This window comes from Rhipicephalus sanguineus, chromosome 7 (genome assembly GCF_013339695.2).
Source record: "Rhipicephalus sanguineus isolate Rsan-2018 chromosome 7, BIME_Rsan_1.4, whole genome shotgun sequence".
Lineage (NCBI taxonomy): Eukaryota > Metazoa > Arthropoda > Arachnida > Ixodida > Ixodidae > Rhipicephalus > Rhipicephalus sanguineus.
In genome coordinates this window covers 23,425,628-23,449,988 of record NC_051182.1, presented here as the reverse complement: position 1 = coordinate 23,449,988, position 24,361 = coordinate 23,425,628, and the positions used below count along the sequence as shown (strand labels likewise).

The 24,361-nt window shown below is 45.2% G+C and overlaps 1 protein-coding gene across 13 annotated transcripts in view; it reads left to right on the top strand.

The window, feature by feature from the left end:
- Window positions 1-1,002: 1,002 nt before the first annotated feature.
- Window positions 1,003-24,361, top strand: part of LOC119398546 (uncharacterized) — a 172,034-nt gene continuing 148,675 nt past the window's right edge. For 7 of the 13 annotated variants that reach the window (XM_049417650.1, XM_049417654.1, XM_049417648.1 and 4 more), the window contains exons 1-3: window positions 1,003-1,110; window positions 5,429-5,587; window positions 18,591-18,914. In XM_049417650.1, the coding sequence (XP_049273607.1) occupies window positions 1,062-1,110; window positions 5,429-5,587; window positions 18,591-18,914 (532 nt within the window). In that variant the 5' untranslated portion in view covers window positions 1,003-1,061. The remainder of the gene's footprint in view (window positions 1,111-5,428; window positions 5,588-18,590; window positions 18,915-24,361) is intronic. The other 6 variants (XM_049417655.1, XM_049417649.1, XM_049417657.1 and 3 more) reach the window with 2 other exon arrangements.

The window sequence follows — 24,361 nt, the reverse complement described above, 5'->3', positions numbered from 1 at the left end:
ATACGTGTACATCACTTGTGTTTGCTTGTGTCGACTAGTGGCTAAGAAAGAATAAGACACATTGAGGCTTGGATGAATAAACCGTCCTGCGAAATAAACGCGTCTTCATGTAACTTAATTTTTCAGTGTACTGTTGCGTATGATCACTTTGCTGAAGGCACTACCATGTTCGACGGGTGATACGACGTGCCGCTTTCCCCAGTCCACGCAAAACGTGTCATTTCCTTTGCTCGAAATGAACTTAACCGAAAAAAAAGTACTATATTTCTTAGCCTGAGATTTGATTCTATTTATACAAAAACAGAACATGAACGACTTCAGAATAAATACAGATTTAATTATGATGCATTTAAGGTTAATCCCTATGACGCTCACAAATCAACGTATTATGAGAGCATTTCTGTTGAAATAGACCATCGAGTGCCTTTAAATAATGTTGTGCAAATATTACGCATTTACAGAGAGTTCGTCACTGGCTTCGTCTGAAAGGGTTAGGGAGTGCATGCCGAAACGCATGTTTGGCTGCAAATGCTTGGCTGCACCACCGTAGAAGAGCGGGCAGGCGCTGCGACCGGCGCTCCGCCGCAGTGGCCGATGGCGAGACGGCAATCGCTGTTCTTCCACGTATGCACTCAGCGATCCGCTGGAAACTAGCGTATAACAGCACCGCTGTAGAAACAACTTTTTGAAAACAACAGTAACGCACTAAAAGGAAAGTGCGAACCACGCTCTCGCTCAAAATATGAGGTTTCGCACGGCGTGTTATGCGTGGCGCCTGCTGCACGCTCTCCCAGCGATGGTTGATAGCGTGAACGCGAAGACGGAACGGAGACGAGACCGTTGTGGTGCTTTATCCTGAGGAACTTGACGCGGACCAGCCCTTAACATACATCATTGCCCGTCCTTGCGCAAACGTCCGAATTATCTACAGCAAAGCACATTGCGCGTTTAGTTCCGCCTTTGTCACTGCCTATATAAGGGAAACCCGCCAAAACTCAAGCCAGCTACTGGGTTCCGCATGATTCGACCCGAGTCACCGCCAGTGCAATCTGCTCGTAAACATGCACATACGGACTGCTTTGCTGGTGTGCGTGCTCTGTCTGCAGGAACGTGAGTATGACGTGCACCCAATCTTACTGTCCAATTTGACCGCAAATGGGAACTGAGCGACTAAAGTGGAGCATGCAGTCGCACTATTCGTCGCTCTTGATTATCTTGATATATCGCAAACCGGAAGTTCGGCGCGTCGATTGGCTGTTGTCGGTTTGCAGAAGGTAGAGTAGACGATGACCAAAACACTGGGGAGAAGCGCAGTGGCCCAAGCGCCACTTGTTGATTCGCTGAATTCCACTGTAGTAAATAATCGGCATACTTTGCAGACACCCACCTGTTCATGTTCATCAAGCTTGTTTGGTCGATGCATTCCGTTTGTGGAATATGTTAGGCTAAGACACCGCTCATGATAACTCTCCTTGTGCAATTGGTGTGAGAAAGGACTTCGGTAACACGACTTGGTATTTCTGCTTTCACCTTCATCGCATTTTACCTTCTAGATGGAATTACCATCTTTCAACGACGTTGTATAAATCGTAATAGTTTTTTTTTAGTTGAAGACAATTCGAGGCACGCACTCGCAGCTTGAATCAAATATAGAAGTGAACGAATTATGGCACCTTCGCACTAGTGTTGCCAAGCCTGAAGAAAGGGCGCAGCTGGGTGGCTTTATTTTGATTCTCTTTATTTTTTCCGTTTATTTCTCTCGTTCTTTCTCTTTCTGTCTTGCTCTCTGTTTCTTTCAATCTCTTTTTCGTGTCTGTTTATTTCTATGCCTTTCTCTGTCTCTCTATCTGTTTGTCTTCATTCCTTTATTTCTCTCTGTTTTTCCCTTTCTTTCTATGGCTTCCTTTCTCTCTGTATGTTTTTCTCTTCCTTTCTTTATATCTCTTTCTCACTATCTCTGTATCATATGTTTCACGTGCTCCACCTCGCCGGGCAGAGTTTTCGTTTAACGTTCGCACCTGCTGTACTCGGCAGTGGGGCTTTCCCAATTCCTGTGGCACATACCCACCTATGGCCGGAGCACAAGTTACCGATAGCTTAAACAGCTTCACTGTCGAAAAGCGCTAGGAAAATGCGGCATCCAGCTGTTTGTCACAAGTGTAAAAAATTCCGGCAGGTCACATATATTGTGGTGAATCATTGTGTGTGAATCATTCGGCTAGAAGCTGCCTATGATGCATTTTTTAGCTTTTAGCCAAGCATTCAAAGGTAGACCAATGAATTTGCGTCAAGTGAGTAGTTGTGTGCATATTAAGCGAATGCCATAAATGCCTCATCAAACGGGAAATTTGACCGTCAGCGTCGGCGTTCCGCGTCTACGGCGTCGGGGCCGATTGATTAAAAATCATCATCACGTGATGGCGTCAAAAATTATGGCGTGAAGTGACGTCACATGATGCCGTCCTCAAATCGTAGCTTGGTCGACAGCAGGCAGATCACGGAGGCAGTGCAAAACCACGCTAGGTGCGCAAAGCTTTCGGAGCGTGGTGGCGGGGCAGCATCAATGCATCGGCTGAGAAGAAGAAGAGATCGCCTTTGAGTCGTCCTAAGCGAATGCATGAGGGTCGCTGTGAGTTTTTGCCACGCGCGCTTATTTTTGTATTTTTATGTAACACGTCCAACCACTGCCTTGCGCAAACCGCGCCCGAATATCTGGGAACCTTCACGATTATTTTGGGATTTTCTCGTAATAAGGTTTCGCGCATAACGCGAACAATACAGTTTAGCCAAGAACTAACACGGCCACCAACGATAACGCTGGAATCTTCGATGCCACATATATAAATTCCGAAGCGCTTAGCGCTGATCAGATAGATTACTGGCGACCGACGATTCTGCTCCAGGCTATCGTCAAGCTGAGTGTCACTTCTTTTCTTTCTGGGCACAAGTTCTCCGAATGAAGTGTTTCGTCCTTACCTGCTGGAGTTCTGCTTGCTTCACCGTCACAACCACGCAACAATATCATGGGCATACCAATGCCTCACTACATTGGCACCCAAAGGGCAGCTTATGCTCTCGCGTAACATCGGCACTTACGTTAGAGCAGAAACGTCCATTTTATCGAAAAGGAGCGCCCGGTATGTTACTTTGATGTGCATATTCTAAACAGTGTTCATTGATGTTTTTCTGCGGGAAAGAGCAGCGCTTTACTATAGCTTGCTGAGTCAAATGAGTAGGTACATGCGTGTTGTTTAGTACGCTGTAACCAACACTGCGACCGCAATTGACGTTAGAGAAGCGGCACCACCATTTCGTAAAACATTCTTTTCGGCAAGTTGGTTCGTGCTTGATGCAGGACAAAGGAGCACTAATTAAATGGAGATGTGAGCGCCTGTCCTGTGTATCTCTTACTTGGGTCCTCATTTCTTTAGTGCTCCTTTGTTCCGCGCTACCACCACAGCTGACATGACGCAAACGTCACCACAATTTCTTACGTGGTATTTTAGCTACTACATGTACTGCGTGGTTGCTGGCTGAGGGCTGTCGCAGCACCTTTGTCAGCGTTTGTTTGCCGAATTCAAATCGCAGCTATAACCAACGTTATGCATTCGTTCTGTTTAACCGAAGCGAAGTGTCTCAGAAAACTGCCTTCCGTTGTAGCTTAGTAAGATGTCGCACTTCTAACGTCGAGGGTGCGGGTTCGAATGCAAAGAACACCCATGTGCTTAGGCCAACGTTTACACTTAATACCGCCACATGGGGGAACTTATTTCGGAGGCTGCCACTACGGTGTGCCATATCGTGGGGTTGTCAGGTTAAACGAAGCAAGTATTTTAATTGTCCTATGAAGTTTTCAATCGATATTTTCAGTCTTCCTGGCTTTCCCCTGCGGCGCAAAACGTTATAGCACGGGGCGTGGTATGCGGGTATTTGCGGCAGGTGACAGGGCTTCGTTACTTACGCGACGAGCATGTCATGTTATTTAAGTGTTCATCATTCTTTATGCACTCAAGATCTCCTGTGCAAGTATTGGTATACGCCATGTTAAGTAGACGTCCACGAGAGGTCCCAGGAGATAGATAGGTAGATAGATAGACAGATAGATAGACAGATAGATAGATAGATAGATAGATAGATAGATAGATAGATAGATAGATAGATAGATAGATAGATAGATAGATAGATAGATAGATACGCTCAAAGTTGCAGAAGTTTGCTAAGAAATGCTTCGCATATAATGCGGCGTACTCGTTCTACGCATCTTTGATCATTTTTTATGATGCCGGATAAAGGACAGATTTTACAGCGAAAGCTGTTATGAGATCATTTCACCGGCCATTTTTGGCGCCGTAGTTGTCCGCCGCCGCCGCCGAAACGAAATAAGAAAAAAATTCCAGGATGGAACGAGGTTCGAACCTGGGCCCTCTGCGTGGGAGCCCAGTATTCAACCTCTGAGCCATGCCAGTGCTCGAAACTGCTTTGCAAAAAGGTCCTATACAGGCTTCATGTCGGGAAGGAACCACATTAGCACACGCAATATAGCGTGGTAGAAGAGTAAAATAAGCACCAAGCGTCGCACAACGCGAATTCTGTAACCAGGCGTCACACAATGCGAATTGCGCAACGAGTAGGTTGTTGAATGCTTCCAACCCATTACAAAGGGCTCCGCCATAATTCTTCGTCGTTATCAGGCACAGCATCAACAAAGTGCGCATAATGCCTTACATGCGTTTAGCAGGTACCGCGGCTCTCTGTAGAATGACGAAAAATGGCATAGTGCCTGCTTCCCTACTTCTAAAAATTTACAGTGATTTATAGCGTAGAGGGTTCCTCGCAAGTGCACTTGTATTTTTTGCCAAGGAAGCCCATAAGCGCATGATCCACTTCCTTGGGGTGTCAGTAAAGTTCTTCGCCCCCCCCCCCCCCACGTCTCTCTCCCACGTCAACGTATGTTATACAGCATGACGGGAGAGGGAAATATCGACCGGGCGTCACCCAATGCAAATTACATAACTGGTGGGCCGTTTAAAGATTCCAACCCATTACAAAGGGCTGAGCCATAGTTCTTCATCGTCATCAGTCGTCGCGTCAACAAAGTGCACATAATGCCTAACAGACGTGTAGCTGGTGCCTCGCTTCTCCGCAGAATGACGAATAATGGCTTAGTAGGTGCTTCCCAACTTCACAAAAATTGTGATTTATGGCGTAGTGGGTACCTTTCCAGTGTACTTGTATTGTAGCCCCAAGAGAACTTAACGGGCTCTAGAAACGCCTCTCTTCCAGCTTTCGCTGTGACTGTGCTGCGGTTTCAGCGCAGGCCTGGCGTTTTTTATAAGACATCTTTCAACCCTCAGCGAGTTCAACTGATTAGATGAGGATTTTTACCAAAGCGTGATCACCAATTTGTACCGCTTAATTTCGTTTTCAGAAGTGTCAGCCTTTGATGAACGAGAGTTCCAATGCTGGGGCACAACCAACACCATTCCGAGCACGTGGGTTTGCGACGGCGAAGGAGACTGCCCTCTAGTGGTTGACCAGAAGGCATCCGATGGCTTTGAAAGACCCGATGAAAGCCCTAAGATTTGCGGTGAGCTATTATGTATGATTGTTTTTTTCGCAATGCCTAACAGGAACGCCTAAACAGGGCCTATGATATGACGCTTTCTAGGGTAAATTTAAGGAAAATCGTTTTCATTTTCTCAGTAGAACGCATCATATCGCAGCTGGAAAATTAGTTACGCTGGAAGATAAAGCTTTCATTGTTTTTAAAGACGAGCTATTGTTCGCGTGCCTTCTACTGCACATATATTTCGAATTAGTTTAAACACGACAAGCTTACCCGCTTCCAAAATCAGCAAAGTGATCCGTTAGGCCCTGGCTCGTCCTTATAGCTGTGTTTCGAATTCATCATCCTGCGTAAGTTTAGAGCTGCTGCAGCTATCTCTACATTCGATAAAGTGCCGGGGTGTTCTCACGCGACTATGCATAGGAAAGCAGCGAACTGACAATATGAGAATCCCTTTAAATAAATTGCTTACAAATGCTTATAAGAAGCAAATCTGCTTCTTATAAGCACTGCGACTAGGAACGTGTACAAACGGCGGTAACAAGGTCATCTTTTCTTTCAACAAGCATTCCTGCAGCAGCTTTTTTTTTTTTTTGAATTTTCAAGTTATTGTATGGCGTAACTTGGTCGCCGGGCACATGAAAGCAATACAACGAAAGAAAATCGAGTGAGGAAAATGCCGAGCGCGTCACACAGCATCGTGTATAGTTTCAGCCGCGCTAGTTCACAATGAAAGCTGACAGTATTCACATCCGGGAGGCTTATCGCGTTAGTGTGAGCCATGACAACTGACATCTCGGTGACTGAAATCTTTTCTTGCGTTAAGACGCGAGCCCTAAATGTGTATATTTGAAGGGCGTCTGAGGTGCTTGAAATGCATCAGGGCTCAGTGTTCCAACATGCCCTGAAAACCGCTTGAGGTGCAGAACATGCCGTGCAAAAATGTAGATGTAGATATAGATGTAGATCCTGTTCTGCTGGCTCACACCCACTCAGGGGGATTGGCCAAGAATCAGGTAGCTTAAAAAAAAATTATTTAAGATCTAGTGATGAGAATAATTTTCTATTTTGTTTAACAAAAAGAGTGTTCGAGTGCCGAGCGTGAATTTATCATCTTCAACATGCAAAGTAAAGCCTCAGCTCTCTGAGATGCATCCAAGCAATTTTCACAAAAGACTCAACGTTCCACCAGGTTTTCTTTCGGCGCAAAAATTGCCTTTGCCTACCTCTTCATTACCCGATAGATTCCAAGCCATTGCTGAAGCCCCAGGTGCACTCGACACCTCGTGTCGCATACAAGGCCCAGAATGTGACTTTGCATCACCTGACGTCAATATTGCCGATGAACCTGATGACAAGCCCCAAAAGATCGTTACACTCGCTCTGGACGAGCTGGTGTATCCGCACAATACCAAACCATGTCGCGACCTTCCAGAACAGAGTCTTTCGTCAGATGTCTTCAGCTCAATTGTTCCACAAAGAGACAAACACTCGGAATCAGAACCAGCTCAAACCATGTTTGTTGCGATGTCGTCGTCAGGTGTTGACCCAACCGAAAGTCGAAGCACTATGGAGTCGCTATTCAATACAAGTTTGAACGATAAAAACGGAAAGGCGGCTGCTACTTTTATTGACACGGAGCACGCTTACATCCCACCAGTAAATTATGCTGAGACTACAAACTGTGTATGCTCATTCAACGATGCAGCCCATCCGAGATTTCTACAGCACCATCAGCAAAGCCAGCAGAAGCAAGTCAACAAACGTAAGCGACACCAAAAGAGACTTCAACCAAGGCAACGACGAACGAAAACTTCAACGGAAACGCACTCACGGCTCCAAGGACATCAGAAAACAAGGTGTTTAAACCGAAGGCAAATTAAAGATGTAACACATCATCGCATCGAGAAACGTCGCCAGAGACGCCTTCTGCACCAGAGGTCAAGACTTCGCCTACGCTTACAATTACGGCAACACCACAAGAAACGCCCAGAACGAAGCGAAATCACCCCTTATACTCCGCAAGAAGTCGGACATCGCGCCATCAGCCTCGGTCAACGCGGACACAAAGTGGAAGCCACGAGTTTGTATCAGCCACGACAAACAACCCGACGCCTACGGCATACTGACATTCGATCCAACAAGGTGTTCCAGTATTATTCAGCCCTGACATATCTGCGACCCGTGTCTTCATCAGTGCGCATGCGCAGGGCATGGGTATGTTGTCCAGGACGCAACAGCCAGCCTCGCCCACCAGAGCTGTTCTCGATGTCACCGGACTGCTGCACTCTCCCCTGAAGTTCTTGCGAGGTTACGGAACTCCACTGGATTATGAGACTATTGGCCTGTTTTCTCGTATGACTCCCCTCTTTCATTTTTTTGTTGTAACTCACGCCTTCTTTCGGGGGGAAGGGGGAATCATGTGACGTATGAAGCCATGGTAGGAGAAGCCGAGGATGAAGAAGTGCGCGTGAATAGAATAAAAGTATGGCGTCTGTGCCGCTGGACGTCTCCCATTCATAGCGTCACATATATATATAAACGAATCTTGCTGTTTGCTTCTGGTTAACTGTGGAACTTTTGAACTGTGGTTATTGTTTAAATCTCTTTGACTGTTCTATGAAATCTTGCATGGCCTCGCATACTTTCCCGCTGCTGTGCCCAAGGGTAAGTGCACCTAGAGATAGTAAATTGGAGGTTCTCAACTCTAATCCCATTATGCGTAACGGCGTTTCTAGAGATGTCTTTCGTAATGTTGAAAACTTCTGACATGAGATCAGAAAGTGCTCTATTGTTTCCTCTTCCCTACAATAAGAACAAAGGGGTGATGGTGCCAAACCGGCTCTATATAAATAAAAATTTAATGATGGAATTCGGCAACGCAACTTCGTAATTATAACTTCCAGATCTCTGTTATGACATGTTGAACTTTTCCAGGGTGTCATTAGATGATGAAAGTCCGGTGAATTTCTTAGAGATGGTATACTGAATTCTCGCATCATCATTTGCCTCCGAAATCTAGCCGCTACTATAAAAGCTGATGTAGGGGCAATGTTAATAGCTGGTCCGTCTAACGCCGCTTTCGCTAATGTATCAGCTGTTTCATTTAGAAATAGACCTCTATGCCCAGGTACCCATACTAAACGAACGTACGTTAAGTGCTCAGGTGTTAGGGATTTGAACTCTTTCAATGTTTTCATATCGCCAGATGCCGTGAGCGCACTGCATACTGATAAAGAGTCCGTTATTATTACTGCGGAATTTATTGATGTCGGCAGTTTACGAAGGACCAAGACTATCGCTAAAAATTCTGCAATAAAGATGGGTGCGTAATCTGGAATGCGGAGCGAAAAGGATCAGTCGAGAACAGGGCAGTATATACCGATGCCACACTTTTCCTCTCTCTGCGACGCGTCCGTCGCAATGACTACGTTTGCTTGAATTCTGACCAGGTAGTCCTGTAGGGTAGCTCTTAACATGTTACTCGGTAGGTGTTTTGCATTGTTAGGGAAAATGTCATCAAAGTAGATTTGAAGAGAATTTGTCGCTTTACTAATCGGAATAACCTCCCTTATTTGGACGGACAGTGGATCGAGGAGAGATTGTACAAATTTTACTTGAGGTGTGTGAAATCTAGGCCAATAACAATAAAAAAATAAACTTGGTTGCGAAATGAAAACTGTTTGGTGACGCCTTAAAGGGGATTCAAATGCCCTTAAATATGTTTGTACAGCCAATATTCTAAATCTAGTGACAAGTGAGGGAATTCTAGCTTCCATATACAAAACATTATTCGCTACAAATTTAGGTAACCCTAAGCACATACGCAGTGCTTGCTTTTCCAGAAGAACAAGGGGACGAAGCTTATAGGCAGGTGCCCCGGAGTATAAAACACTTCCAAATTCTAAAACCGGTCGTACATACATGCGGTATATTGATAATAATGTGGCTCTACGCATTCCTGATCTCCTGTTGCTTATTCTCCGTAGGATACCAACTGCCCGAACACCCTTCGCTGCGATATATTCTTTGTGGTTTCGCCATAAGAGAGAGCTGTCATATATCACTCCCAAATATTTGATATTTTGAACTTGTGGAATGATGTCAAGTTTGTATGATAGAGATAAATGCACTGGGTCTTTTATAGGGAATACTAGTACCGCACACTTGTTCACGTTTAGAGAAAGATGAATAGCGTCAAGCCAATGTTCTATTTCAGATAAGTACATTTGCAGGTTTTGATAGAGAGCGTGAATGTCATTAGCTGATGAAAAGAACGCTATGTCATCCGCATAGACGTACGTGTGTACGTTGTCGTTACATGGAATCGAGCTTAATAAAATATTGAATAAGACCGGTGACAGAACAGCCCCTTGGGGTACTCCTTTTGCATGTTTATAATTGCTTGATGAAACTCCGTTCTGAGAACAATAAAATTTCCTATTACCTAGAAATTCCGTGATCCACGCTTCTAAATAATGTGGGAAGTTAATTTCTCTCAGACGACTGATTAATACGCTGTGTTCAACACTATCGTACGCTTTTGTAATGTCCAGAGTAACTAAAGCTGCATACTGTCTTTGTCGCCGCGCCAGATCCGACTTTCGAGGTCAATATGTGCTTGCCAAATTGAACATTCCTGCCTGAATCCAATTTGACATGGACGAAGGATCATTTCTCCGTCCACAAACTTCACTATCCTAATGAGCAATGCTCTTTCTATTAACTTCACAAAATTTGACGTTAATGCAATTGGCCTGATATTGTCTAAAACATATCCTTCTCCTGGTTTTTTAAGAACAGGTATAATTTTGGCGATTTTCCGTTCAGTTGGAATCCAAGCTTCTTTTATGGAATATTTTATTATATTAAGGACATCTTCCCGTGACTCTTTGAATAAAATTTTTAACATTGCCGACGTGACTCCATCGGGGCCTGGAGCAGCAGCGGGAAGTTTCCTTATCACCTCTGATAATTCCTCCATCGATATTTCAGTAAAACTATCACCTGATTTCGGCATTCATGGAGGGGCTTGAACCTTAGCCGCAAAGCGCTTTTCCAAACCTTTCGCTATGCTCTCCAATGATTGCGTCAATTCCTGTGGCGATAAAATTATGGATTCAATATTTACTGATTGAGGAATTAGCTTCTTATGTCTGAGAAAGCCAAATAGTGCTCTTTTGTTATTTGATTTCGAAAGAAATTCAAAATGCTTTTCGTCATACTCCATCTTCGCTTTCGCGACTGTACGTTTAAATGTACCTGCAATGAATTTATAATCTGACCAGTTTTTAGGACATTGATTGTGTAGTAGCTTCTTCCAGGCGGCTTTTCTACGCCTGTAATCCCGAGTGCAGTCATCATTCCACCAACGCGACATCGACTTTTGTTCAACTGATTGCACCTCAAATTCCGCTTTTCTACGCGACTCCTGTAAAACAGAACAGATGCTCAATGCTTTTTGTTTTGACGTTGCTTCTGACAGAGATGCCATGGAGCATCGCAAGCTCTTTTTAAACGTACTGTAATTTATGCACGTGAGTCTTCTAGAAATTACTGATATTACCGGACATATAATCTTAAATATCACCGGAATGTGATCACTATTAGTGGCAGAATCAACAGTCGTCCAAGATGAAATACAAAGGCCTGATCCCGAGAAAGTCAAATCTAGAGAAGAGGCAGCCGTCCCTCTGATAAAAGTAGGGATGCCTGAGTTGTGACAAATCAGACTGTTACCCTGAGACCAATCCCATAACCGAGTTCAACATGAATCTGTCCTAAAACCCCATGTTATATGATGGGAGTTGAAGTCACCCGCCAATAGGACATTATTACCGCTAACACAGATTACACTATCCAAAGGGTTTGTGTCGTTAACCCCTGCTGGATAATATACATTTGCTATGTAAAATGTTCTGCATGAAGGAAGGCTCAATGCAATTACAAGAATTTCGTGCTCCGACGACAGAAGCTGAAGTGCTATTTGCGCCTTGTGGTAAAATCTGTTTGAAATTAACGTAAGTAACCCACCCCCTCTTGACGTTCGGTCAAGGCGAAATGATCGATAGTTTTTTAAATGGTAATGCTGATCTGGACCTAACCAAGTTTCTTGTAATAATATTATATCTGGGTTTTTTTTCAACAATGAGACACGATATATCTGTGGAAGCTGAAAAAATTGAACGACAATTCCACTGTAAAACTTTCAAAGGCTCAATGATTGGATATACCAACCGTAGAGACAATCTTCTCAAGGATGCTTTCCTTTATGACCTTGCTAGGAGGAGCCTTCTTCGTTTTAATCTCAGGCGACAAGGAAGACAATGGGTTTAGGGGAGATCGGCTACGTTTTTGAGCCCGCGAATCTATTTCAACGTCAGTATTAACACTCAGATCTAGGGTGTGGAGACGGCCCTCGCTCCCTGTGGAGTTATTCATCTCCCGGAAGTCATCGAGAGACTGCCTATCTTCATTCATGCCACATCTGGCTTCCTGCTGATCGGGCAGCGAAGTCCTTGTCTGGGGAGGAGCTGTTGTGTTATTTATCAGCTGAGTTAGTTGAGTACTCATTATCTGATACAAGCATTCCGAGAGGCTGGTAAATAATCGATCCATTGCTTTAGACATTGCCTTTTCCACTGCGGCCTCAATTTTTTGTGCGATATTTGCATCTGCCATTATATTTTGCCGAGCGGTAATCCCAGCATAACCTTGTGTCCTTTCCTTAATAACTGCCATTGCTTCTCTCCTAGAGCATCGTCTTCTGTCCATTACTTCCAGTAGTTGCTTCTCTTGAAAATGCACTGGACAGCTAGAATAGTCTGCTCTATGAGCGCCCTCACATAGGCAACACTTCTCATCTTGGGCAGTACAGTCAGAGTGTGTGTGACCCTCGCCACATATGCAACACCGTATTCCAGATTTACACCCACCAGCACTATGGCCAAAACGCCAACAATTTCTACACTGCAGGGGACGCGATGCTAACGGTTCAACCCTGAAGATTAGAGGCCAAGCTTTTATTTCCGATGGGCATGATGTACCGGCGAAGGTTGCAATCACCGACTCTGTGGCTACTCTCACGTTGTCTACCACGCGATTACACCGGTAGATAGCTATTACTCCGGCCATTGAGAGCTTCTCGAGTGTCTCAGAAGGGCTTAGTTGTGAATCAACTCCACGTACTACACCTTTGGTGCATGCGAGATGAGGTGGAATGAATGCACTCACCGGGATAGAGGCAAATGACGAGCACTTCAGTAGATCCGCTACACAATCTTTGTCCGGTGATCTGCATACAATACCTCCGCGGCCGAACTGTCGCACATCGGTGATGCTCTGATACAGCGAAGTTACCGCACGAAGTTGCTCCTGAATCGCCTTAGGGTTATTCAACCGGATTGAACCACTACCCAAGGGCACCAGCGCAACGGGAATGCTGCTCACACCGCTGCGTAGAAAGAGATCAAGAGGTATATCATCCGCTCGAAGAGAGGCTGACCATGCCGAACTGCCTTGCCCAGGAGAGTTCCTGGACATTGTTGCGATCACTGGACGATCCCTGAAAAGAGAACTAACACAGGTGAAAGTAAATACTCAATAGAAACAAAAGCTATTAAGCTACCCGATTCTTAGCCACCAAACTGCGAAGAAGGCTACGCGGAGCTCGATCGAACGCGGCCAGCGATGAAACAGGATCACTGCATGTGTGCATGTGTCGCGTGTACTTCATTTACTTCGCCTTTGCGCCGCTGATCGCGTGAGTAGCAACGCAGTGGGGCCGTGAAAGAAGGTGAGATGATTGCTTTACACCAGTCTTGCGGTGATGGCTCTGGCAAGCATGCACGTTCTCGAAGCTTCATTCTACATCGCATGTGTCGAACTAGGCTTTCCCCTCCACATTATTTCTTCCCGCCAGAACGACGTGAGAATATTGTCGCGTGATGTTGGGTACCGCGAAACGGGAACCTGAAATCTCACGAAACACGAGAATGTCAGGTTATCTCGATGGCTCTGAGCACGCTGTTGTTGTCGTTGCCTCAAAACCAAAGAAAACAAGAAAGTTGACATATATTCACGAGACGGATTAGTCTCTGTTGTTTATAAAGAAATTGCGTCAAGGAATTCAATGAGAGAATACTTAACACTGACGAAAAGAAAACGCAAGGGTGAAACGATCTTACTGAATTGTAATTACCCAATTTTCATCCAGAAAGCAAGAAATAAGAAATTGAGGCACAATGTTTTCTGTGGTCAATAATACTGTTTGTGTAATCTTCCAGCTGCATCAGTGAGCTTGTGTAGAGCGGTCAGAATAGCCTCGCGGCTTGCAACTAAACTGAAAGGCTAAAAAAGACAAAATGTTTTATGCCATTAAAGTTATGTCGAGCTTACGAGCCGCCATCGTAAGAAATGTTCTGCCGAGTGAGCGAAAGCAGCCACTTGAGGGAACAAAGTGATTAGTTGCTTATGGTACACTGTAAACTCTGCTGATGTTAGTTAATCAGAAACCAGAATTATCATGGAAAAAGTATAAGTGCGGAACTCCAACAGCGGAAGCTTGTTTGAGCCACCTCGCATACACGTGAAAAGCATTTGGTCGTGTTCCAAAGGAATAGAAAATATTAGTAATCCTCACATTGAATGATACAGGCCTATGTGCATTTTAGGGATAAAAGACGTTTAAATTTCGTTCCTGTAAGAAAAATCACAGTACATGTTCCACTGGGTGGTCTAACGACAACGCAGCTTGCGAGTCAGCTGATTAACTCGGAAAAATTCGAGTATCTTGGAGACCCAGTAATTTCTGATGTCTTACACGACACACCCTTGTTGTCTTCGTCACTTCCTTGTCCTCATCTTCTGCCACAGCGGCAGGTGTAGGCTGGCCAGCAAAAATACCGTGTAATGCTAAGCGCACTTCTTCACACGGCAATATAACAACGCCTTGTGTTTTTTTTAAATCGTTCCTACTTCCATCTATTCCCTGTTTTTCGCATTTGCGTTAACAACGTGCCACTGGCATTGACTTTCGTGCGAATCTGACGTAATGGTCAGAAGAATTTGCGAGTATATTGGTTTCAACTTAGATCTCGCTACAGACCGTCTCATTCGATGTGCGATTTCGGCACTAATAAGCTGAGCTATATTAGCCTATTCGTACAATCTAGTGTAATAATTAGGACAAGCAACTCGCTTCACGAGCACTGAAGAAGCTGGAAACTGCTGGATGGGGCAGCAAACTGCAGGCGTTTATTCCGCAGTGTACTTGAACACTTTTGATAAGTAGAATATTCAGCATGAAGGCTACACTGAGTGTGTGAAAATCGCAGAAATTACCTTTTCAATTACATAGGCACATAATATATTTAAAAACATCGTCGTTATTGACTGAATACTCTTACAGAAACACAACTAACTTTTGATGAGGTCAACTTTATTTATTATTGTAAATACCACCTATCAAATTTCTCCAAGATATCCACAATTCCATCCGGCGTACGCAGCATGCTACTATATCTTAAAACGACACTAAAGAGCAAGACGATTTTTCTCATATTAGTAAAGTGCACTTTCACGATACCAAGAACACCACGCTCTCTGCGAGAAGACGCTTAGTAAGCGAGAAAGCGCGCAAAAACAAATTGTGGGTGGCGACGCCACCTAGAAGTTTCCGCACCATTCGCCGTGACGTCACATGTCTTGACGGCGCCTACTAGGGACTACGTAGTTCCTAATCGATAGAAATGAAGTACATTGACCTCTGAGGGGGCCGCAGACTTCAGAGACCAGGTTTGGGGTAATTTAGTTGAGCCAATGGCGCCAAAATGCGATACGTACACTTTGAAATTCGTGACGTCACGCGGGGTGATTTCGGCGCAAAATTTAAAAATGAATAATTGAACTTGATTTTCTCCTGTATTATTAAACTTATGATGGCGAAATTAACGACGTTAGAGTTCTCAGAGCACAATTTATCGATGTAAACCGATTAATTGCTCCTCAGGGTCCCTTTAAGAGTTAAGATTTATGTGTTTCAAACAGGATCATGATGTATCAAATTCCGGGCAGTATATATAACAGCTCTTATAGTTTAAAACGTCTGACACTGTGATTAATCAGATAGTTATCTAAGAATGCAGTAGCGCGGGAATAAAGTTTTACCAGTCTTTCTGATAAGCGTTACTCTGTCCTTGGTACTGTAATATTGCATTTTAGTATCTGTTCTACATAAAAGAGTATAGCTCATTTGGTGAAAGTAATACTCACTAAGTAAAACCAACACCTTTTCGTTTTCTTTATTCTTCTCGTAATGAACGTTAGCTTCACTGTCGCATAGGCCTTATGTTTTTAAAAAAAGGTGACTTCGATTGTAAAGGAAAGCGAAGACCCGCGGTATAAATTGCTTTGAAAATTGAAGCAAGCAAGTGGGGTGGCAATCTAGATACGATGTTTGTTTTTGTTATTTCGCTCGCCAGCAAACAGTGGAGGGTGAATCTGGTGATGAGACCGTGACATAAACACTTCATGACTGTTCGCGCTGCCAAGAAGTGAATTAAGGACACGTAGAAAAAAGGCACTCACGAGGTGATGCTCGCGTGCGTCTTTTTTTCTACCTGCCCTTCCTTCAGTTCTTGGCAGAGCGATTAGTCGTGAAGTCGTACCAACTTGCCTTCATGGCAGGTTTGCTTACACTTGTTTGAAGACGTTGTTGCAGAAATGTTATAGGAAAGAAAAGTTGGTGAGATTGTTGCGTGTGGAAACACGCTACATCTATACAATATCAACGGCGCGTATAGCCGAAAGCATATTTGAAAGCAATCTTAATCTAAAATTGTAGTTAATTCATATTGTATTAAATTATAACTGTAATCGTCTCGACATATAAATTTTAATTAGAAAATGGCGAAGCAAATCTCCATGGATCAAGAAAGAAAACAAAGTTTCTTTTTAAAATTGCAACCGCAATTTCAAAGCGTTATTCTGCTATTGTGAAAACGGAGGAGCAGAAGTTATTCAACTATAAGCAAGTGCTATACGCGGTTTAGTACACAATATAAATTCCAGCAGACTAGCATGACAGGCGGATGTGAAAGAATACCGGTTGATCAAAATTAATCCGGAGTCCCTCACTACGGCGTGTGTCGTAATCATATCGTGGTTTTGGTACGTAAAACCCCAGAAAGGATAATTATTAGCTTTTTACTGCCCGTGTACTAGCACAGGGATCCATTCAATGCTCTGAGGCTATGTTGATGAGCTTAGTACCTTGTCTCGGCCGCTGTACATAAGGCTTTGCTGTGGCAGTTTCACAACAAATAGACATGAGAAACCGTTTTTTGCTACGGTTGATTAAAAGTATTGTGCTATGTCCCCCAGCATATATAATCAGATAGTACGGTATAGTACTCTACGTCCACATTTTTTATAACTCATCTTGAAACACCGTTTGTGGGTGTCCTCACTTCTTTCTTGTCAGTGTTTGCACGCCCTGTCTTTTTAGAATGACCGAAGTTCATGTTGTAATGTGACCTTATGAATTTGACCGCTATTAATAATGGGCAAATAATGTTGCAAAATGAACAGTTAGTATCTGTTACTACCTCTTTTTTTCTTACAACCTTTATTTTACTACGTGTGGTTAGCAATGGCTAGGGTAGTAACAGCTACTAATTGCTGTTAGTAGCGGCAAAGGTAGTAACAGCTACCACCCTTACCGTTAGTAACGCACTTACTGACGGGGTAGTAACATATGTGACAAGCCGTTACAATCCGAAACTTGTCCTCCATGGTCCAGCCTTTCTAGGTGCTTTTCGAAGCAAAACTGTGAATAGGCGCTAAAAGGCGTCTCCAAACAATTAACCGTCGCGCACTGTAACAAACGAGGTTTCCACCCGTGAGAATTGGGTCGTTGGATACTGACTGGCAAGAGAAAAAAAACAAGATGCAGAATATTCGTATGAGTACTCCTTCAAGAGAGCGGCATTACGGCAGTGAACATGGCCGTCGGCATCGGCGTAATAAAAACTACGTGGAAAAAGCAAAGAGGTTTAGTGCTTAGGCTGCTTTCTCGTTGAAAGAATACGCATATCCATCATGGGCCTTATTGCCATTTCACGGTGGACGGACCCTTTAGCCTAACGTATCCAACCCTTCTTTTGCAGTGTACAAAAAAACTGCAGTCTGTGATGTAATGAAGGAGTTATTGTATGGCGCAACATCTCCGAGAACAGAGTAATATATCTCTTTCCCAAGACATTGGAATAATGACATCCCTTTCGTACTGATAGTGAAATGATGCAAAGCCATCTGCTATGAACGGCTCGTATTTACCTGGGTAATTTAGCCTTCCTGGTTTGTCGCGGTGCGATGTACCCACTGAACAGTAGCAATTTAGATACTAACGGCCTTCAAAAAATGTGGCGAACACCAGACTTTACACGCAGTGTAGGACGAGGGTGTTCTTGGTTCCCATAAGACCGAAAAGGTTGAGCAATGTTTGCGTGGATAAATCACCTTTAACGCAATCATTCTTACGGTATTGGGAGTGTGCCCCTCATTTCTAGCGTTGACAATGTGATATGCAACGTATTCTTTTAAATCTGCCTTTACAGCCTTCCTGCTCCTCTAGAGCTCGCGAAATTTTTGCAGAGCTTGGTTATTGCAACAGATATTCATAAATGGTTACTGCATACAGCGACATACACCGAGCTAGTTGGTAGGGATTCATCACCAAGTGATCTCCGGCGTGCTGACACTGACACACGATTTTACCCCGATATGCGACCTATATTGACAAGAGCTGAGAGCGAATGCTCCATCGAGTTGGCTCACAGTGAACTATTCTCGAGTGTATCGGAGTACCCCTAAGTGAGTTCTATAACCTTCCGACGTCCGAGTCCCCTTATCCGCATACGCAGTATATATTCATTGAGCACCGCCTTGTATGTTCATATGAACGATTTGATTTCGAGGTATACCTTGACCCTATTGTGGTGCGTGTTGTGTTCTCTTTTGTCAGCCTCAGCTACCTTGATCGCCGAGAAGGTTCCTTTAGAAGTAACTACAGCAGAAAACAGTGCTGTACGCTTGGATTGGCAACCACCAAAGGGAGATTCCAACGTCCCTCTCACCCACGCCGGTTACTACCTCACCACCCGGTCGAGTGCAGTAACATTTACGCGAACGATCGACGCAGAGCAGCGAGGCATGGTCTTGGACACATTAGCCCCATGGACAAGCTACACGCTCATCTTGCGCCCTTTCTACTCTACAAATGGTTCTCAAAAAGAAGAGCGCAAGCTCGGCCGGGCCGTCAACGCTACCGTGGTCACAAGTGCCGGAGGTGAGTGCGTCTGGCTCACGCTAATAGACTTCGATATACTGCAAACCGGAAGGTAAACGCTGGCTGTTTTCTTATGCGAAACAGTGTAGCAAAACATTATGCTCAGTATTTTTATCTTAAACATTAGCGCTAAGTCTTATGGTGTTAAATACTATGCGAAATATTACGCTGAGCAAATCTGTGGTAAACAAGTATTTCTTTCTTTCCTTTTTTAAAAATGCATAAGTATCATTCCTGTCGAATGATGGGTTGTTCGAGGCACCCATCGAGGTATCTAGCAGGCAAACTGCCGCTCTGGAATGTTATTAATAAGTAATAATATCTGATATTTTACGTGCGTAAACAGCGATATGATTACGAGGCTTGCCGTAGTGGAGGGCTCCGGAATTTTTTATTTTATTTTTATTACGCACTAAACGAACACAAGACAAGATGGACATACGACAGCATTAATTTTTCCTCGTGTTCGTTTAGTGCGCTATGGCTTTGCAAGTACGACGAACTACCAACATGCCCAACCGTTCTCTTCGGAAATTTTTGCGACTGGTTTTCTTTAAAGCGCACTGACACCGCAGACTACACGGCCTCCTTGCATTTCGTCTCCATCGAAATGCATTCGCAGCGGTAGGGATCGAACCCGCAACTTTCGAGCCAGCAGCCGAGCACCGTAACCGTTATACCACCACAGCGCACCGCTGCAAATTTCAAAGCCACGCATTCTTTTCTTGGCAAAGGCAGCCGCAGTTCAGTGGGGCAATACCACGAAATGAATCCCGAGTCCTGCAACATGGCACGCCTTGTAATCATCTCGTGGTATTGGTGCGCAAAACCGCGGGGAATATTATTGATATTATTGTTGGATTAGGGGGTGAGTTGGTGATTCATTGTAAAGTGGTAACGCTGCAAACGGACAATCACCTAAAAGAAGGACACTAGAACACAGCGTGAACGACGAACTCACTATTTGTATTGTAAAAGGACCATATGTACGTTATGATTATTCTAAATCTAACCAGGGCCCTCCAGCTTAGGAGCGCGATCTCTTACCTGCTTAGCTTCCGCGGCGGGGGGCAGTGATGACTGCATGGTTGGTGTAATTTGTTTTTCATTATTTTACGCACGCTTTCTTGGCAGTGGGAGAGTTCTCGCGCAGCTTGACGTACACCGATGCAGCTCAATGCGTGCACAGTACGGCAACAAAGCCTCGTGGTGATGAAGACACTATGTTTAGCAGATTAAAATCTAAAAAAACACCGTGAACCACATTATCTTGCGACCTACACGGACGAAGCACCGCAGGATTTTACCAGGAAGCATCAGCGGAAAGGCTCCAAGCATTCACTTTCATTCTCTTCAATCGAATCTGTTAGCTATCTTGTAATTGGTGCCCTATGTCACATTTGTGTCGGCTTTTTTCACGATCTATATAAAAGGTGAGTAGCTGAGAGAGAATTAAACTTTACTGTATGACCAGGCGCACCTTCTCTTAGCCGAGAAGTGGGTGACATACTTATTCCAGGTAGCCATGGCTTGCAGCCGACGCCCGAGCCCTGTCCACCAGCCGGAGCTGGTCCTCAGGGTTAAGTGACGTAAGCAACGCCTCCCACTGGTCTTCCGGATTTTCTTGGATGCTCTGTTCGTCTATGGGCCGGATGCTTGGGCTGTTTCGGCATCACTATACCATGTGGTACAGGGTGCTAGCAGCCTCCGGGCAGTATCTGTAGTTCCTCCTCAAGTTACCGAGATAAACTGCGTGGAGCAACGTACCGTGCGGAAAGGTGTCTGTCTTGAGCCTTCTCCAGGTCACTGCTTGCTCTCTAGTGAGCCTTTTGTGAGCAGGTGGATAGTGGCGTCGTTGCTTCCTGTAGTTCATTGTGAGTAGCTGAAAAGGAAAGGAGACTTTTACCAGTTTTCGTCCTTGTAGTCGGAGTTCTAACAGTCGCGGCGCACTGCGTCATTCTTGTTTTATTGCGATAGCAATTTTATGGACAGTCTCGGCTGGAAAATGTCTGTCCCCGTCGCCGTCATTCACCGTATATGTATAAGTATGTATATATATAGAAAAGCCACAAAGAAAAATAATTCTGAAATTCTTTCCGACGCGCGGAATCGAACGGGCGACCTCTGGCTTTGCAGACCGCCGCGTTAGACGTTAGGCAACGACAGCACCGTCTTTCAGCCTTCTAACGGCGAGCTATTTATATACACCATGTAATTCGGCATGCTTTCTTAGTGGCCACATAGATGGCGCGACGTGCGCGCATGTGGCGCTCTTTAAAGGTCGTCGCTCCGCTCTCGCGAACGCCGTTGCTCTTCGCTCTACAGGGCGTGGTCGCTTTCGTGCGCTTATCTCGAGGAAAGAAGGGGCGGCCGGTGGGGTGCTTCGCTTCGCTCGCTGCAGCGGCCGCGTTTGCGAAAGGAGCGCGCTGTTCAAACAGAAATAAGTAACAACTGTGACAATTAGTTCGCGCTCGCCTTGTGTGTACCTGTTCGTTTGTTTCGTGCGTCCTGCTTTATGTTTGAGCAGTGCGCTTCAAGTGTCGAGCTGTGACGCATTAGTTCGCGCTCGTCCTGTGTGCGTTCTTTTCGTGCGTCCTTTGCGTTCTAGCGACGCGCTTCGCAATTTCGAGCTGCTTTCCGTTCTTCGCGTTACATTACAATTTATTGCTATCGCATTCATTGCTTCGCCGTTGCGGCGAAACTGTGACTTTTTTTAATTATCACTCGGATAAAACCATCGCAGCACTTCGCCACTGCGACAGATACCACGACGACTAGGGGGCGTCAACCGTTGATTATATCACTTGTACAAGAAAAAAACGCACAGAATGCCAAACATACTCGTGGGTCGCTCTGAGACGTTATCTTCTCGACTGTAGCCCGCTTTTCGCGTGTCAGAGTGTCGGCTTACATGCTGCTTTTCGAGAGGTCAGGTATTTGTGGCAGGGTTGTTGAAACGTCGTTGTCCTTTGAAACATGACACATATATACAGAACAGATTAGAATATTCATGGTCACTGACCAAGTCGGATGAGATGATCTGACGTTTCGGGACCGTATACGGGTTCCTTGTTCACTGAGCAGGACTCGAAGTCGTAGTCAATTATATAGGCAGAACGTGACGCAACGAGCATGCGTAGACGGCAGACACAGTTCCTGGTGTGCTGTTCATTCTAGCTGGCGTCGACTGAATGATTAGTGATTCCAGAAGCCGGCGTGGTGACACGTTCTTTTCCTTGACGACGATGGCGGCGTTATCCCAGTCAGTGGTATGATCATGTGCATGCGCATGCTCAGCGATGGCGTTTTTCGTGTGGCTGTTTTTAGTCACGTCACGTTGGTGCTCTTTGAGGCGTCGAGAAAGCTTTCCTGTTTCGCCAATATACACTTCACGGCAATCAGCGCACGGTATCTTATACACGAAACCTGGAAACGATTCACTTGGCAGCCTGTCTTTCACATTGACGAGCTGGTTCCGGAGCTTGCTGGTCGGGACGTGAGCAATGCGCAAATCGTATTTTGAAAATACGCACGAAAGTGCCTCGCTGATACCTTCGACGTAAGGTATGGCCGCATGCGCACAGGTTGTCACGTTGCTCTGTGAGCTGGATTGAAGTACCCGCTTCTCAGTTTTTGAGATGAAACGATCAGGATAACCGTTGCGGTTTAGCTCCCGATGGATCGTCCATTTCTTCGACGCATCAACGTCTCAGCAGACCCGTACGGTGCATGTCACCAAGGATGACACCACGGACGTCTTGTGGCCGATGGGGTGATGCTAATTAAAACTGAGAGAGTGACCTGTGTGTGGGGGCTTCCTGTATACTGAGAAGGCGAGGGCGCTCCCATCCCGGTGCACCTGAACGTCCAAAAAAGGCAGCACGCTTTCAGCCTCGTGTTCAACGGTGAACTGTATGTTCACGTTCTGGGCGTTCAGGCAGTCCAATATGCGTTGGATGTCTTGCTTCATCAGAATGCAAGAGCAGTCATCGGCGTAGCGGTAAAATACTTTGGGGGCCGGAGTGAACGTTGCCAGGATCTTTCCTTCCAAGGCTTCCATTACTAGATTGGCCGTTGTGACTGATATTGACGCTCCCATCGCCGTACCATGTGTTTGCTGATAAATCTTGCCATCGTATGAACAATACGTGTTGCTGAGACAAAACTGCAGCAGCTCGCTAAGTTCGTGGATGTCAAAGGGGGTGCGGCCAGGTAGACCACTGTCTGCTTTTAGATCTTCTTCGCACGTGGCTACTGCCAAGTACACCGCGACACTTGTAAAAAGTGACGTGACTCATCCGACTTGGTCAGTGACCGTGAATCTTCTCAGCCAATGCCTGACCAGACGAACTTTCGTCGAACTCTTGACCATATATATACAGATTCTTGCAGCTAACTCGACCCAAGCAGCGAGTTTAGAAGAGGGCACTGATGGCACACAGTGCTGTAAAAGTGCTGCCCTACGTAAACGGTTCAACGTGTGAGCATTAGTTCCGTCTGTACCGAAATTTTTTTTTAGAAATACTTGCGTAATTCCCTCTGATATCATGTCATGCTGATTTATGCGTCATATACGATTACATCATGGCAATGTTTACCCGGTCATTCAGTTCCTTTGCATAGTAACTTCTTTAATTGGTAGTATTGTATATCGGCTTTTGGACAAGCGAGTGAAGACGAGGAGAACGAAGTGGCGCGACCGAGGACTCTGAGCTCGTGACCAGGCTGCCCGCTTTTCAGTGTTCTGAAAAGGCAATAAAGGGATGTTATAATACTGGCGACAAGGAAACGAGACCCCGCGAAGCAAATTAACGTTGAAGATGATGCCTAGAGGCAAGATATCATAATTTGTGCCCGGCAACGACTGGTCGTCATGGAGAGAGCACCTGGAGTTCTACTATGAAGCCAACGACATAGTGGAATCTTCCAAGAAGCGAGCGGTGCTGCTCACGCTTCGCGGTGAGCAAACCTAGGAAACGCTGAGGGCCCTGGCGGCCCCAAAGAAGCCTTCCGAGGTGCACTTCGCGGACATCATCAAGCTACTGACCCAGCACTTCGACCCCATGCCGTCTGAGTTACTTGGCCGTTATCGTTTGCAGAAACGAAACGAGCTTCCTAACGAATCTGTCAAAGACTATGTGACAGCTCTGGGAACCTCGGCAAAGGATTGCAACTTGGGCAACGCAGACTCCACGACGGCGGAACGGGAGGCGTCGGGCGGTAGCATCGAGGCCCAGTCTCAAGCAGAGAATGCAAGGCTACCTTTGGAAGTGAGGCTGCGAGACAGACTGGTATGTGGAATCCACGATTCTCATCTTCAACAACGGTTGCTAGCTAAGGATAAGCTAACGTTTAGGAACGCCTACGAACTCGCGTTGACGGCTGAGTCAGCAATAGACCAGCAGAGGCAGATACAAGGCAGTAAGCAACAGGCTGACACTTTCGCT